Below are 15,707 nucleotides of genomic sequence, written 5' to 3'. Positions count from 1 at the left end.
GAGAGGGAATTCCAGAGCTTAGGGCCCAGGCAGCTGAAGGCACAATCGTCAATGGTGGAGTGAAGGAAATCAGGCATGTGCAAGAGACCAGAATTGGAGGAGTGCAGAGATCTTGGAGGGTTGTAGGGGTGGAAGAGCCATCTCTTCAAGACCTCTCTCTCTCTCTAGCGTATCAAGGTAATCTACCATTAGTTTAACTAATGTTGGTGAACCAAGAATGGAGAGAGAACTCTGCTTCAGTCTGAGCGACAATGACCTGGGAGTAAAAAGATAAAAGCAAAATACTGCGGATGCTGGAAATCTGAAACAAAAACAAAAATAGCTGGACTCAGCAGCTCTGACAGCATCTGCAGAGAGGAACACAGTTAACGTTTCGAGTCCGTATGACTTCATCAGAACTAAGGTAAAATAGAAATGAGGTGAAATATAAGCTGGTTGAGGTGGGTGGGACAGGTAGAGCTGGATAGAAGGCCAGTGATAGGTGGAGGCAAAGAAGAGATTGCCAAAGATTTCATAGACAAAAGGACAAAGAGGTGTTGACGGTGGTGACATTAGCTAAGGAATGTGCTAATGGTGACATTAAAGGGTAGAAAGCAGGACGAACAAGGTACAGATAGCCCTAGTGGGGGTGGGGTGGGCGGAAGGGATCGAAATAGGCTAAAAGGTGGAGATAAAACAATGGATGGGAATAAATTAAAAATTAATAGAAATAGGTGGGAAAAGAAAAATATATTAAAAAATATATATTTTTAAAATTATAAATTATTGGAAAAAGGGGGATTGGAAAGGCGGTGGGGATGGAGGAGAGAGTTCATGATCTGAAGTTGTTGAACTCAATGTAAAGTGCCTAATTGGAAGATGAGGTGCTGTTCCTCCAGTTTGCGTTGAGCTTCACTGGAACATTGCAGCAGGCCAAGGATGGACATGTGGGCATGAGAGCAGGGTGGAGTGTTAAAATGGCAAGCGACAGGGAGGTCTGGGTCATGCTTGCGGACAGACCGAAGGTGTTCCGCAAATCGGTCACCCAGTCTGCGTTTGGTCTCTCCAATGTAGAGGAAACCGCATTGGGAGCAGCGAATGCAGTAGACTAAATTGAGGGAAGTGCAAGTGAAATGCTGCTTCACTTGAAAAGAGTGTTTGGGCCCTTGGACGGTGAGGAGGGGGGAAGTAAAGGGGCAGGTGTTGCATGGGAAGGTGCCGTGGGAGGGGGTTGAGGTGTAGGGGGTGATGGAGGAGTGGACCAGGGTGTCCCGGAGGGAAAGGTCCCTACGGAATGCTGCCGGGGGGGTTGAAGGGAAGATGCGTTTGGTGGTGGCATCATGTGGAGTTGGCGGAAATGGCGGAGGATGATCCTTTGAATGCGGAGGCTGGTGGGGTGATAAGTGAGGACAAGGGGGACCCTATCATGTTTCTGGGAGGGAGAGGAAGGTGTGAGGGCGGATGCGCGGGAGACACGGTTGAGGGCCCTGTTAACCACCATGGGTGGAAAACCTCGGTTAAGGAAGAAGGAAGACATGTCAGAAGAACTGTTTTGGAAAGACCTGGGAGTGCTTGATGCTGACACTGGATATTAAAATCTATCTTCCACTTAGCACTGAGCAGCTTGACCTCAAGTAACAGAATGTTTAAGAAAAACACGCCAATGCAACAGTTATTATCAAGCCTGTATGAATCATACTGCTTACCGTACCGTAAAATACAGATGGCGGGTCATGGAAGAAGGGGTAATCCGTGAGGAAGAGTAGGTAGGTGCTGTAGGACCAAGAGACTGTGTAGAAAATCAACTTCCACGCACTTTCCGGCATTTTGGCTGCATCTCTGGGTGGCAGGTCACACCTGTGGGCTAATGGCTAAAAGAGAGAGAGACACACACACACACAGAGAGAAATGGCAATTGTCACCACTCCTGGTCAGAAGCAGATCACTAACTCAGGCACTAGTTACTCTGCATCGTGGCCGTTCCCAACCCAGAATTTTTTTCTCCGAGCAATTTCATGCTGGGTTATGGGGGGAGTGCAAGATCAGCTCTACACATCCAGGTAAATCCTACGTTCCCCCAGCCCAAATTGGAACACTTTGTGCGTGAATCTCAACAGTAAGGTAGCCTATTTGCCCATGGGAGGCATCACTGGCAAACCCAATTCTCTCATCACTTGAGAACGTGCACAAAAAAGTCACAGCAACACAAGAGGCCATTTGGCCTATTCAGTCCATGCTGGTTCTCGAAAGAGGCCAGGATTTTAGCCTCGAGGGAAGTTTAGCTGGAGTGCAGTAGCCGAGGCTGTTGCAAGGTTGGAAAACCTGGGAGAATGTATTTCTCAATCCCAGTTTGTAAACAGGGCTCCTTTTAAAATATTTCCCTATTGGATTCCCACCCACAAGAGAGCCTGATTAACACCTCCCATCACAAGGCTGAAGCCTACAGGAGCACGCAAGTGCAGTGGGCGAATTGCTGTGGGGTTGGAGGAGATTGCAGAGACAGGAAAAGTGAGGCCTTGGAGGGGTTTGCAGACACGGATGAAAATTTTAAAATCGAGGCGTTGCTTAACTGGGAGCCAGTGTAGGTCAGTGCGCTCAGGGCTGATAAGTGAACAGGGGTTGGGACAGGTTAGGACACGAGCAGCAGAGTTTTGGATTATCTCAAGTTCATGGAGGTTGGCCAGGATGGTCTTTGAATAGTTAAGTCTAGAGGTGGCAAATATATGGATGAGGATTACAGTAGGTGAACGGCGGCATGGGTGATGAGACGGGTGTCTCCTGTGTCTTGCTGATGGGGTGGATATGAGATTGGAAGCTCACCTTGGGATCAAACGTGACACCAAAGATTGCAAACAGTTTGGTCCGGCCTCAGACAGTTGTTGGTGGCTGGGGAACGGAGTTTGTGACAAGGAGCAAACACAATGGCTTCAGTCTTCCCAGTATTTATTTGGAGAAAATTACTGGTCTTCCAGTACTGGGTGTCGAAAGACAGCCTGAGAATTTTGAGATGGTGGAGGGGTCGGGAGAAAGGGTGGAGGATGTAGAGCTGGGTGTTGTCAGTGTATATGTGGAAAGGAAAGCCGTGTTTTCAGATGATGTTGTTGAGGGGCGGCATGTAGGTGAGAAATGAGAAGGGGCCTTGGACAGATCCTTGGGGAACACCAAAAGTCACAGCACAGAAGGAGGAAGCCATTTAGCCCATTGTACCTATTATTTTCCCTTTCAAGTATTCATGGGGGTTGGATTTGATCAGTAAAATCCCGACTATTTTTGATAAGGATATAACATTTGGTAAATGGTTTAATTTTTTTTCCAGCTATCAAAGAACGAACCCAGTTACAAAAAAGGTCACAAATTAAATATTTAAAGAATGTGACAAATACAGCAGAGGGAGACATTTAAGGGGGCGCGAGGAGGAGTGGGAATAAATTAAGTTCTTATTGAGCTGACGTAGACCCAGTCCTCCCACACAACAAAGCTCGACAGAAATTGGAGGCTTTTCACAACACCCCCCTCCCCCCCACCAGCTTCCTCGGAGGATGCAGAATCCTGACGAGGTACAGTTCCAAGGGTGATGGGACTACCTCAACACCATGCCTCTCCAAAACCCTACTCGCACCCCCCAAGAGGCCATTCTTTGTGTCTGAACCTTGGCAGTTAAGTGCTAGTGGACTATTCAACTGTGGGGACATCACAACTGAGCCTCGATTCCCACGTCTGCAGAAGTACACATTCCAGCAGCAGGGCATCACTGGATCAGGAGCGGGAACCCTGGTTCTTTAAGACACTGAAGATATTTAAAGTCTCCCTGCCAGTGTCCTGACAGATTGGAGAATTTGGCACAAACCTGGATTCCAACCAAGTACCTTCCAACAGGCCACCTTGTGAGCAGACAGTAACCTGTTTTGGTTGGCGTGGGGTTTTTACTATCCATACTGCCTGCAGGTTTGTTTTTTAAATGTACTGTGAAGAAAAGCGTGAAATTAAAATAATAAAAATGTCAGCTGCATATTGACTCCTGCTGGAAAGTACCATTGAAGCCCACCACAGTTGAATAGCCTTTTTTTATTCTTTCATGGGATTAGGATGTCACTGGCTAGGCCAGCATTTATCGCCCATCCCTAATTGCCCTCGAGAGGGTGGTGGTGAACTTGCAAAGGCCCTTACAGTTGCATAGCCTGCCAATACTCAGCATCCAGATGTGCACTGACAAAGTGACCATTTTTCCAAGGCACTGGAGAATGGGCAGTGCCTCTGAATCTCCACTCCCAGCGAGAGTCAAGTCTTCAGGTGAGAAAGTATACGCATGCAAGGGGGAAGAGAGGGGGCACCGGGGGTTGAAATGCTCAACTTTCTCATAATAGGCCTTGTGACATTATCTGAACTGCCTTGCAACACTCTCCTGGCTCAGGACAGTTCTAAATGGTGTTGGTTGCTGTGACTAAATTCCTGCACAGTCTGACTGGCTGGTATCAATAGCTCAGTGGCTATGTGCATTCGTTGTACCATTTTGGATGATGATAAGGGCTGTAATGCGTCAGCACTGACAGCAAGTGGGCAAAAATACACAGAGCACAGAGATCTCACATCTTTTTATACCACACATGTAAAGACTGGGCTAGTGACCATGCGTAGAATCATTTAGGAGTAATTATAGGTCTATTTTTGAAACCTTCACCCTCTCACCTTAACTCACTCCTTCTCACCTCAGAGTCACAAAGGTCATGTGGGGTTCAAGCTCCATTCGAGAGACTTTAATACCTAATCAAAGTTGGCACTTCACAGTGTTGAAGGAATGCTGTAGTGACGGAGGTACCCTCATTCAGATGAGATATTAAATTGAGCCCCTAACTGGCTTGGTCTGCACGTGACTGAGGTCCCACACCACGTGATTGGCTCTGAGGTTGCCTGGGAAACGCCCAAAGTACAAAAACAAACAAGAGAAATAATGGCAGGGCCCATCCTTCATTCGTGCCGAGTACTAGGCCAGAATTTTACGGCCCTGTTGCGGTGGGGACAGGGCCATAAAATGCGGCGAGCCATTCTAAATTCCATCGACTTCGGCAGGAACACAAAATCTCACTGCCACAAAATTCCACCCCTGGTCTGGGAACTCCTGACGTAGTACCATCACCATGAGTGCCACAACAGTTCAAGATGGCCGGCCACCTTCTCCGGGCAGCTGGAGGCGGGCAATGAAGGCTGGCCCGATTAGCATTGGCCAAATCTCAAAAACAAAAGTTTTAAAAAACACATAGCTCAGGAATTTGCGTAATCAGTTTTGGGAAGGGTTCATTCCCATCAGAAATAGTAGCTGTAGATCTTACTGAAATCTTTAGTGTTTTAAAGAGCTGACTCAACTCAGAGAGATAGCAGGCCCGCATTTATATTGCCTCTTTCATGACTTTCCAAAGTACCTTACAGCCAATCAAGCATGTTTGATGGTAGCCAATTTGCAGACAGGAAGCTCCCACAAACAGCAATGTGATAAATGACTGGACAATCTGCTTTAGCGTTGTAAGTTGAGGGTTAAATATTGGCCAGTACACTGGAGAGATCTTCCCTGGTGTATTTCGGAAATAAAGCCATTAAAGTCTTCTACATCCACCAAAGTAGAGCAAAGGGGGCTTCAGTTTTACATTGCAACTGAAAGACAGCACCTCCAACAGTTCAGAACTCCCTCAGTACTGTGCTAAACAATACACCATTCACTTCTATGCAATATCCTGTGTGTCCAGTTATACACTATTTTCTGTCCAAAACATTCCCTATATCCATTATACACCATCCTGTTACACACACCCTCTATGAAGTGCCCTTTATTTACAGGCCGGGATTTTCCACCCCATCGTAGTAGGACTGTCGTGGGAGATTCGGTGGGCCAGCCAGAAGTCCACTGACTTTCAGTGAGACTAGATGATCCCAGCAGCAGGAAGGGCTGGAAAATTCCCCCCCCTCCACCCCCCACAGATAGATTTGAGTAACCGAAACTGCAAAACTCAAAGTCCTGCCGGATCAGTGTTAAAATCCAACATACCTTCAGGTCCCATCATGTGTTTGGAATATCTTTCTTCCTATGCCATGGTGGATCCTATCCCTTTCAACTTCAAAGAGCATCAGAAAATTTCTACATGAAAGGCACTAGCTGCCTCATTAAAATTGATTAAAATTAATGACCCGTTATTTAATGATCTGGTATTTATTATAAATGAGAACAGGGACACTGGTACACTTTACCTCCAGTATAATCTAATGTTATAGTTATACATTTTTCAGTGGAAACCATAAATTACTGGATTTTCTCTTCTCGATGCTTTTACCTCAGGTACTCCTGACAAAGCCAACCTCAATGACGCTGCTACACTAAGGGTGCCAAGATCTGCCTATAGTGTTTGAATGACCAGGGGTAACAACAATGTTAATACTATCTTGCATATCAACCTTGGCTCTGTTGATAGTATGTGTACTTCCAAGTCAGAAGAACTTGGGTTCAAGGCCCAATTTAGAAACTTGAGCAGAGCATCGAGACAGACAAGGGAATATCTATTGGATATTAAATAATCGTATGTCTCCATACACTTTCTGCCTTTATTTTTTGTCCTGCTTTTGGGTCAACAATCTTCATTATAAATCTGGACCTAGGAATTTCCAATGGTACTTGCCTATATAAACCTGTTACCCTCCCACCAGTAGTGGCACTTTAGCTGACAAGTGGCAGGTAACATTCGTGCCATGCAAGTGCCAGGCAATGACCATCTCCAACAAGAGAGAATCTAACCATTACGCCTTGGTGTTCAATGGCATGACCACGACTGAATCCCCCACTATCAACATCCTGGGGATTACCATTGACCAGAAAATGAACTGGACCAGCCATATAAATACTATGACTATTAGGGCAGGTCAAAGGCTAGGAATTAGGAATCCTTTAGTAAGTAACTCGCCTCCTGACTCCCCAAAGCCTGTCCACCATCTACAATGCACAAGTCAGGAGTGTGATAGAATACTCTGCACTTGCCTGGATGAGTGCAGCTCCTACAACACTCAAGAAGCTTGACACCATCCAGAACAAAGCAGTCACATGATTGGCACCCCATCCACAAACATTCACTCCCTCCACCCACCAATGAACAGTGGCAGCTGTGTGTACCATCTACAAGATGCACTGGAAGAACTTACCAAGGCTCCTTAGACAGCACCTTCCAAACCCACAACCACTACCATCTAGAAGGACAAAGGCAACAGATAGATGGGAACACCACCACTTGGAAGTTCCCCTCCAAGCCACTCACTATCCTGACTTGGAAACATAATCACCATTCTTTCATTGTCATGGGTCAAAATCCTGGAACTCCCTCCCCATCGGCACTGAGTGTACCTACGACAGTGGTTCGAGAAGGCAGCTCATCACCACCTTCTAGCCAGCGAAGTCCACATACCGTGAATAAATTTTTAAAAATTGAGTTGAGCTCCAGCCTACTCTTCAGCTTATAGCGCAAAGACACCTCTGCTTCCCAAACAACGTCTTTTTTAAATTTGTTCAAGGGATGTGGGCGTTGCTGGCTAGGCCAGCATTTATTGCCCATCCCTGATTGCTCTTGTTCAAAGGCATTTAGGAGTCAACCACATTGCTGTGGGTCTGGAGTCACATGTGGTAAGGACGGCAGATTTCCTTCCCTAAAGGACATTAGTGAACCAGATGGGTTTTTACAACTATCGACAATGGTTTCATGGTCATCATCAGGCTTGACTCCAGAATTTTGTTGGGTTTGAATTGAGCCAACTGCCATGGTGGGATTCTAACCCAGTCCCCAGAGGATTACCCTGGGTCTCTGGAATACTACTTCAGTGACAATACCACTATGCCACCACCTCCCATTAAATCCAATTCTTCTTGGATAGAATGTTATGACTTTAAAATGCATTACATCTGCATGCCCCGGTCCAGTTATCCCTTTCGGTCCAACCTCCTTTCACCTGAAAATTACACTTGATCTTATTTGCGCAAGACCAGAGTAGAATATAAGAAACTAAATTCAAAATGTCCAGCTCAACCTTCACAATTCCTATTTTAAGAATTTATGATCAGTAACCAGAGGAGACAGATATAAGGTAATTGGCAAAGGAACTAGAGACAGGGTGAGAATATTTTATTTTTAAACTCAGCAAGTTGTTATAATCTGCAATGACAACCTCGAAAAGGAGGTGGATGCAGATTTAATCTTAACATTCACAAGGGAATTGGAAAAGTGCAGGGCTATGGGGAAAGAGCAGGGGGTGGGGCTAATTGGGTTGCACCTTCAAAAGAGCTGACACGGGCATGATGGGCTGAAGGGTTCCTTCCCAACTGGTCAATTCCAAGAGGAAAATGGCAAACCGTTCATTTTTCTTCTCACCATTGTTCACCCAGCCAAACATGTCCTTGGTGGATGTAGATTCGTGCACATACAGAAAGCACCTCCTGCTAAGGTAGACCAAACTCAGGTCAAAACTTTTGATGTGTGTACATGTTGTGCTCCTCAAATCAGGGACAGAATTGAATAGGCTGGGCGTGCAGTGGAGTTGGCCAAAGTCAATGGCAAGCCAGGAAAATTCAGGAGTGTCAATGGTCTCAGGCAGTGGTAACCGGAATCCTTGGCTCGGATTACTCTCCTCTATTGCACAGAAGTGGAGGGCAGGAAAGTTTGACTGGCTTACTTTCTTACTGTATTTAACAGTATTCCAATCCTGTCATTTTCTCAATGAATATCCTTGCAGTCCCAAAGTTTACAGCTGCAACTACATTCAAGAAGCCCGACACAAGCAGTCCACTGAATTGGCATCACTGTCAACATTCTAACCCTCCACCACTAGTGCATCATGACTGCAGTGTGTACTATCTACAGAATGCACTACAATAACTAAAGTTTCATTAGCAGCACATCCCAGATCGTGACCTCCATTATCTAGAAGGAGGAGGGCAGCAGATGCTTCCAAAATCCCCTCAAATTCAAACACCGTCCTGACTTGGAACTATAATCGCAGTTCCTTCACTCTTACTGGCTTAAAATCCTGGATTCCTTTCTGACCAAGGAACAGAGATATATTTCCAAGTCAGGATGGTGTGTGGCTTGGAGGGGAACTTGCAGGTGGTGGTGTTCCCATGCATCTGCTGCCCTTGTCCTTCTAGATGGTAGAGGTTGTGGGTTTGGAAGGTGCTGCCGAAGGGGCCTTGGTGAACTGCTGCAGTGCATCTTGTAGCTGGTAAACACTGCTGCATGTCGGTGGTGCAGGGAGTGAATGCTTAAGGTGGCAGATGGGGTACCAATCAAGCGGGCTGCTTTGTCATGGATGGTGTTGAGTTTCTTGAGTGCTGTTGCAGCTGCACTCATCCAGGCAAGTAAAGAGTATTCCATCACACTCCTGACTTGTGCCTTGTACAGAAAATGTAGGGAGAATGCCCCCGCAATCTCCAGCAGTGACCAAATATGAATTAAGCACAATCTGCCAGGCTAACACTTTTACAGAGGTTTTACAGATAGCCCCAGCAACCCTGCTTCTTGTGTGTTAATTGCACACAGCCAGGCAATAACAGATTCCCAGCTTGCTGGGACTGGAAAGAAATAATTGACTCACACGTTAACTGACTGTCCAGCTGTTTTCATTCTATCCAGCCTTAAATTTCTGTCCCTTTGATGGTTGCAATTTTCAGTTTGTCTCCTTAATCCTGTTCACTTCAAACTTGGCTCTTTCTCTCTCGTTTGTGATATTTGTTTGATACAAGTATTTATCTATTTTTCATTTGCCGTTTTCTATTTAACAATTCATCATGCCAGTTGTGGCTGAGTGGGCAACAAGGAGAAAACTTGCCTCTGAATCAGAAGTTTGTGGGTTAAACCCTGAGTTCAGAGACACAAAATCTAGGCTGACACTCTGACACAGAATGGAGGGAGCGCTGCGTTGCCAGAAGTGCCATCTTTCGAAAGCAAGGTTACACCAAGTTCTTGTCTGCCCTCTCAGGTGGATGTAATAGATTCCACGGCACTATTCAAAAAAAAAGGAGCAGCAGGATTTGCGTCAGTGCCCTGATCAATGTTTTAACCCCTCAGCTGACATCACAAAAACCAATCATCTGGCCATTATCACATTGCTGTTTGTGGGATCTTTTTGTGCACAAAATGGCTGCTACGTTTCCTACATTACAACTGGCTACACTTCAAAAAAAAAGTACTTCATTGGGATGGTTATAAAAGGCATTATATAAACGCAAGTTCTTTTGCCTGGTGCCCAAATTTGCTCTTGGGTTTCCTGCGTTACAACACTAATTACATACAAGTATTTCATTGGCTGGAAAGTGCTTAGGGACATCCTGATGCCATGAAAGGTACAATACAAGTGTAAGTCTTTCTTTCATTTCACAGGATGTGGGTAACACTGCTGAAACTGTATTCCTGTGGCTAGTGGTTCTGAGAAGGTGGTGGGCTGCTGCAGTCTTCCTGATTGTGTCAGTACAATTAAGTAGATAATTAAGTAGATATTTCCAAGACACTGACCTAGTAAAGATCAAGGGACAGCAGCAAATATAATCCCAAATTAATATGGTGTATAACGTTGATGGAAATTTGGTGGTGATGGAGTTCCCAAAATATTGCTGCTCCATCCTTCTCAGTGGTCGTCTCTCAGGACAGAGATGAGCTGTTGAAGTAACCTCAGTGACTTACTGCAGTGCGTTCTGTAGATCATACATGCTGCAACCACAGTGTGATGATGGTGAACAGCTCAATAAAGGGGCTTCTTAGCACAAGAGAGCTTTTTAAAGAAAATTGTTATTTTGCCTATTGTGTCTGTGTCAGTTCTCTTAAACAGCTCTCTCCTTAGTCTCTTTCTCTCTAAAGTATTAATGTTTAATTTTTTTTTTACACGTTTACCATTTCACTTAAAATTACATACTGTATCCTGTTTCCATCGCTGTTCCTGATTGTATTCCAAACTCTAACAACCCTCAAGGTTAAAAAAAAATCTTCTTCTAGCCTTCCTTTTTGTTCATTTCATGTCAACCTTAAAAATGTATTCCCTCTAACTGGATGCACTGACTTTCAAATGCCCTGCAACCAACATATTGAAGGGGAAGCTAGCTAAGTACATGAGGAAGAAATAAAAGGTTATGCTGATAGGGCAGAATGAAGTAGGGTGGAAGAAGGCTCACACGGAGCATAAACTCTGCCATGGACCAGTTGAGTCAAATGGCCTGCTTCTATGCTTGACCCCTCACTGTATCTAGATGGTGGGATTCCTTATCCAGCACCTTGGATTGGATGAGCAGAAATTTCCTCCAATTAAATATTGGGAAGATTAAAGCCATCACCTTCCATCCCCACCACAAACTCCATTCCCACACCACCACTTCCATCCCTCTCTCTGGCAACCGTCAGGGGCTGTTCTACACTGTTGCTACCTTGGTGTCATGGTTAAGCCCAAGATGAGCTTTCAACCACAAATCCATGCCATCACTAAGCCCAACTGTTTCCACCTCTGTTACATTGCCTGCCTCAACACATTTGCTGCTAAAACCAACAACCATGCCTTTGTTATCTCCAGGCTTGACTATTCTAACACACTCTGGCCGGCCTCCCACATTCAACCCTCCCTAAACTCGAGGTCATCCAACACTCTGCCGCCCATGTCCTAACTTGTACTGAGTTCTGTTCACCTATTCCCGCTGTGCTTGCTGAGCTACATTGGCTCCCAGTCAAGCAACATCTTGATTTTAAAATTCTCATCCATGTTTTCACATCTTTCCATGGCCTCACAACTTCATATCTCTAAGCTCCTTCAGCCCTGTAGTATAAGGGTCTGGCACATATAGGGTTAACGTGGGACTGAGTACAGTACCGCCTGCACAGTAACTTAAGAGAACACATGACACGACATCTAGTGTTGGAGAAAGCCGTGTGGACAAGCAAGCATACAGTCAGCTCCAAGCTTGAACCCTTTACTGTATATATATATATACGTAGCTCTTGTAGTCAATAAATGCATACAGTTAATCTTAAGATTACGAAGACTTCATTAAGACCTATCGAACAGTATCCAATACCCTACAACAAACCCCACAAACCCCTGAAATTTCTGCATTCCTCTAATTCTGGCCTCTTGAGTATCCTTGATCTTAATCACCCCACTTTACCATCAGCTGTCTAAGCCCCAAGCTCTGGAGTTCCCTTCCTAAACCTCTGCCCCTTTCTTACCTCGCTTTCCTCCTTTAAGGCACCCCTCTTTGACCAAGTCTTTGGTCAGCTGCCTTAATATCTCCTTATGCGGCTTCCTGTCAGGTTTTGTTTTATAATGTCTCTCTGAAGCATCTTGGGACATGTATTTATATAGTGCCTTTAACATAATACCAAGTTGTTTTATGCTGCAAGTTCTAAAGAATTTTAGTTACCAATTCACCAACCAGTGGAAATAGCTTAGTGGATCAAAACCTCTGAGAACTGTGTCCTAAATTCTATAAGATCGCCTCTTAACTTTCTTTGCCCTCATGAATATTCTAATTCTTCTACAACACCACCACAGCGCCATTCTATAACCAGACAACAGCTCTTGTGGGTCTCTCTGGGAGTGATGTACCCTGGAATGGTTTTGATTTAGTACAGTTTCCATCTCATATTTCTGATGCTGAACTTGGAAATCTTCTGTGAAGATTTTAGAAGAGAAAAACAGTGCTTAGGATGGTACCAGCATTGGAGGAGATGGAGGTGGGTGGGTGAGCTCACAGTGGCAAATAACAGACTTGAGGACAGAGGATGGGGTAGAAAGGGGGGGGTGGAGAGAAAGAGAGAGAACCCTTGGGATGGTTGGGTGGGTGGGGGGGGGGGAGATGGTGAGCTGCCTTCTTGAACTGCTGCAGTCCATGTGCTGTAAGTACACCCACAGTGCTGTTAGGAAGGGAGTTCCAGGATTTTGACGCAGCGACAGTGAAGGAACGGCAATATATTTCCAGGTCAGGATGGTGAGTGGCTTGGAGGGAGGACCACCATCTGCAAGTTCCCCATGTGCCTACTGTACTTGTCCTTCTAGGCAGTCCAGGTCACAAGTTTGGAAGGTGCTGTCGGAAGGAGCCTTGGTGAATTCCTGCAGTGCGTCTTTTCCACTATCTGCCCATTGTGTTGCTTCAGGTGGATGTTCAAGGTGTCATGGCTGCTAACTGAAGAGATGCAAGAAGCTCTCCCAATATCTTGGCCAACATTCTTCCCTCAACATCACCCACAAAAACTGGTCTTTCATCTCACCACTGTTTATGGATGGTTGCTGGACAGAATGGCTGCCTTATTTGCAGATGTAACAAGAGCCTCTGCATATTGTGTGACCTGCTCAGATGTTTCAACACATCAAATCACTGCATGAATTAAGATGCTCAAATGACATGATAAACCACACAAGAGCAAAAATCAGTTTGTGAATATTTCAAATCCACCTCACTGCTATTCTATATGAGCGCACATTGGTCCCTATCTTACTTTCCTACTCACTGTACTGTACAGTTACAGAGCCCATTGTGGATGCAAAGCCTGACATTGTCTGCAATGATCTGTGAAGGGGTCACAGTGGTGTTGGCTGGGGAAAGATTCTTCAGGAACCTCTGCGGACATATCTCTGCCACTTAAGGGCAACCACCTGCCTACTAAAAATCTAATTACTAACTTTGCCAAAGCACATGAGCAGACATACAAATTGAGAGTCCCTAACCTCAGGGGGAAACAAGCCCATTTTAAAACAGAATTGCATTGTAAAGGGTACGATGCTTCAGAGGTTATAAAAAAGGCAATGAGCAAATCTCAATCCAAGAGGCCCATTTTAGTCTAACAGAATGAAGTCCACCCAAAATATTCAGTGCTAGCTCTTCAGTACATTCCATCAGATATAAAAAATAGGGCACCAACATTGGTCAGATAAAGATAAAAGCAAAATACTGCAGATGCTGGAAATCTGAAATAAAACAGAAAATGCTGGAAGAGGAGTCATATTGGGCCAGAAGCGTTAATTCTGTTTCTCTCTCCACAGATGCTACCAGATCTGCTGAGCTTTTCCAGCATTTTGGTCTGATAAAGGTCAGTTGGTTACATTATTGGTCATATTTTACACAATTATTTATAAATGTATTGATTCAAAACCTAAGTGAAATAGCCCCTTATATACATCATATTTATCACGTTTCGTATATGGAGAGATTTAAATAGGCTGTAAATCTATCTAACAACAGTTATCTATATATAGATTAGAGAAGTGTGACAGAAGAGATGAGAGAGATAAGACAAAGAGGAGGGAGAGAGATGAGAGTTGTGATAGATATATATACAGTATGAGAGGGGAGAGAAATAAAAGGAAGATATGAAAGGGAGATAAAAGGACGAAGATATGAGAGAGATAAAAGGACGAAGATATGAGAGATAAAAGAACGAAGATATGAGAGAGAGAATATAGACATTAGGAAGTAAAGATGAGAGAGGTGTAAGTCATTCTGTTTTAATGTATGTTCAGCCCACCCTTTCTTAGGTTAAGAGCACACACATGTTCAGCAAATATATTGAGGGACGCAAACGCTCACTCACTGACCTGGAAAAGGTAGCGCGAAGCAGCCTTCCGTAGGAGGGTCCACCCCATAGCACAAATCAGGAACAAAAGCCCTTCGGTAGCGGTGAGGGAGGCATTTTCTAACAGGGTCCGTTTAGAAAGCTCAATTCCGCAGTCCCTGCACTCCGCGATCGCAGTGTTCATACAAGAAAAGCTTTTCACCAGCACCTCGGCATAGCCAGGCATGGGCTGCACCATCCGTACAACCTGCTTCCGACCCTCAGCCTCCATTGAACACCAATTCCCCAGTCGATCGAAAAATATAAATATTAACACAGGGAATGAATCAAGAGGGAAACACTGTTTACACCCTCAACAAGACAAGAGGCAAGAAGGGGGAATACTGTCCCTTTGGGTTGAAAAGGAAACAATGTATCTGATCTGCCAGCTTTAAACAATGCAATTATGTATTCTTGGATACAAAGTATCTCCCGGGAATGTTGCAGTTTATTGCTCAGTGCTCAAGTCTGCATCTTGATACAAAACCATCCCAAGTCTCTCACTCGCCCGCTCGACAAAATAAAATAGCGCAATGGTTGGGCAAACCCCGGTCATGAATTATTCAGGAATAATGGATATGATCCTCTTGGTCTTTAGACAGTAGCAGAAGATTTCTGTTCTGATGTTGCTCGGGTCCCGGGCCCAGTTAGCTCTGCGCTTGGATTCTAGCCCCTTCCCTCTCGTCAATTTAACCCGCTCCTGGGTCAATTTCACCAGAAAAGCCTGAGGACTAAATCCCTCTCCAGCTCCTTAGCTCCTGCCGGTTGCTGCAGTGTATCAGCGCTTCTGAAATACAAGACCCAGATTTGACAGGCTAGTCACGTTTCTTTTCCCACCCCCCCCCCCCCCCCCAACAAACACAGAAAGCAGAATGACTCCTCCTTTACAATCTGGTCACGTTCAGATGGTACCAAGACCCGCCCACTGCAATAGAAAGATATGCAGCAAGTCCCAAGATACCACAACCCATGTGACTGTTCACTTTACAATCCTTAAATATCCTTCACCAATCCCTTCCCACCACCCTTCCTTGTCCACCACCTCCCCTCCCCCCCAATTACAATCACTTAAGGGAAAAGCTATGATTTCTGACAACTGGTTCTGAAAAAGTCATATTG

The 15,707-nt window shown here is 45.0% G+C and overlaps 1 protein-coding gene across 1 annotated transcript in view; it reads right to left on the bottom strand.

The window, feature by feature from the left end:
* cers1 (ceramide synthase 1) overlaps nt 1–15,504 on the bottom strand; it is a 50,813-nt gene extending 35,309 nt beyond the window's left edge. The window contains exons 1-3 of the mRNA XM_078556058.1: nt 15,451–15,504; nt 14,572–15,375; nt 1,691–1,850 (exon numbers count right to left, since the gene is read on the bottom strand). Of these exons, the coding sequence (XP_078412184.1) occupies nt 1,691–1,850; nt 14,572–14,820 (409 nt within the window). The 5' untranslated portion in view covers nt 14,821–15,375; nt 15,451–15,504. The remainder of the gene's footprint in view (nt 1–1,690; nt 1,851–14,571; nt 15,376–15,450) is intronic.
* Nucleotides 15,505–15,707: the final 203 nt, after the last annotated feature.

This window comes from Cetorhinus maximus, chromosome 13 (genome assembly GCF_964194155.1).
Source record: "Cetorhinus maximus chromosome 13, sCetMax3.hap1.1, whole genome shotgun sequence".
Taxonomy (NCBI): Eukaryota; Metazoa; Chordata; class Chondrichthyes; order Lamniformes; family Cetorhinidae; genus Cetorhinus; species Cetorhinus maximus.
Note: the sequence above shows the minus strand (reverse complement) of the source record. Positions and strands in the feature narration are given on the sequence as shown.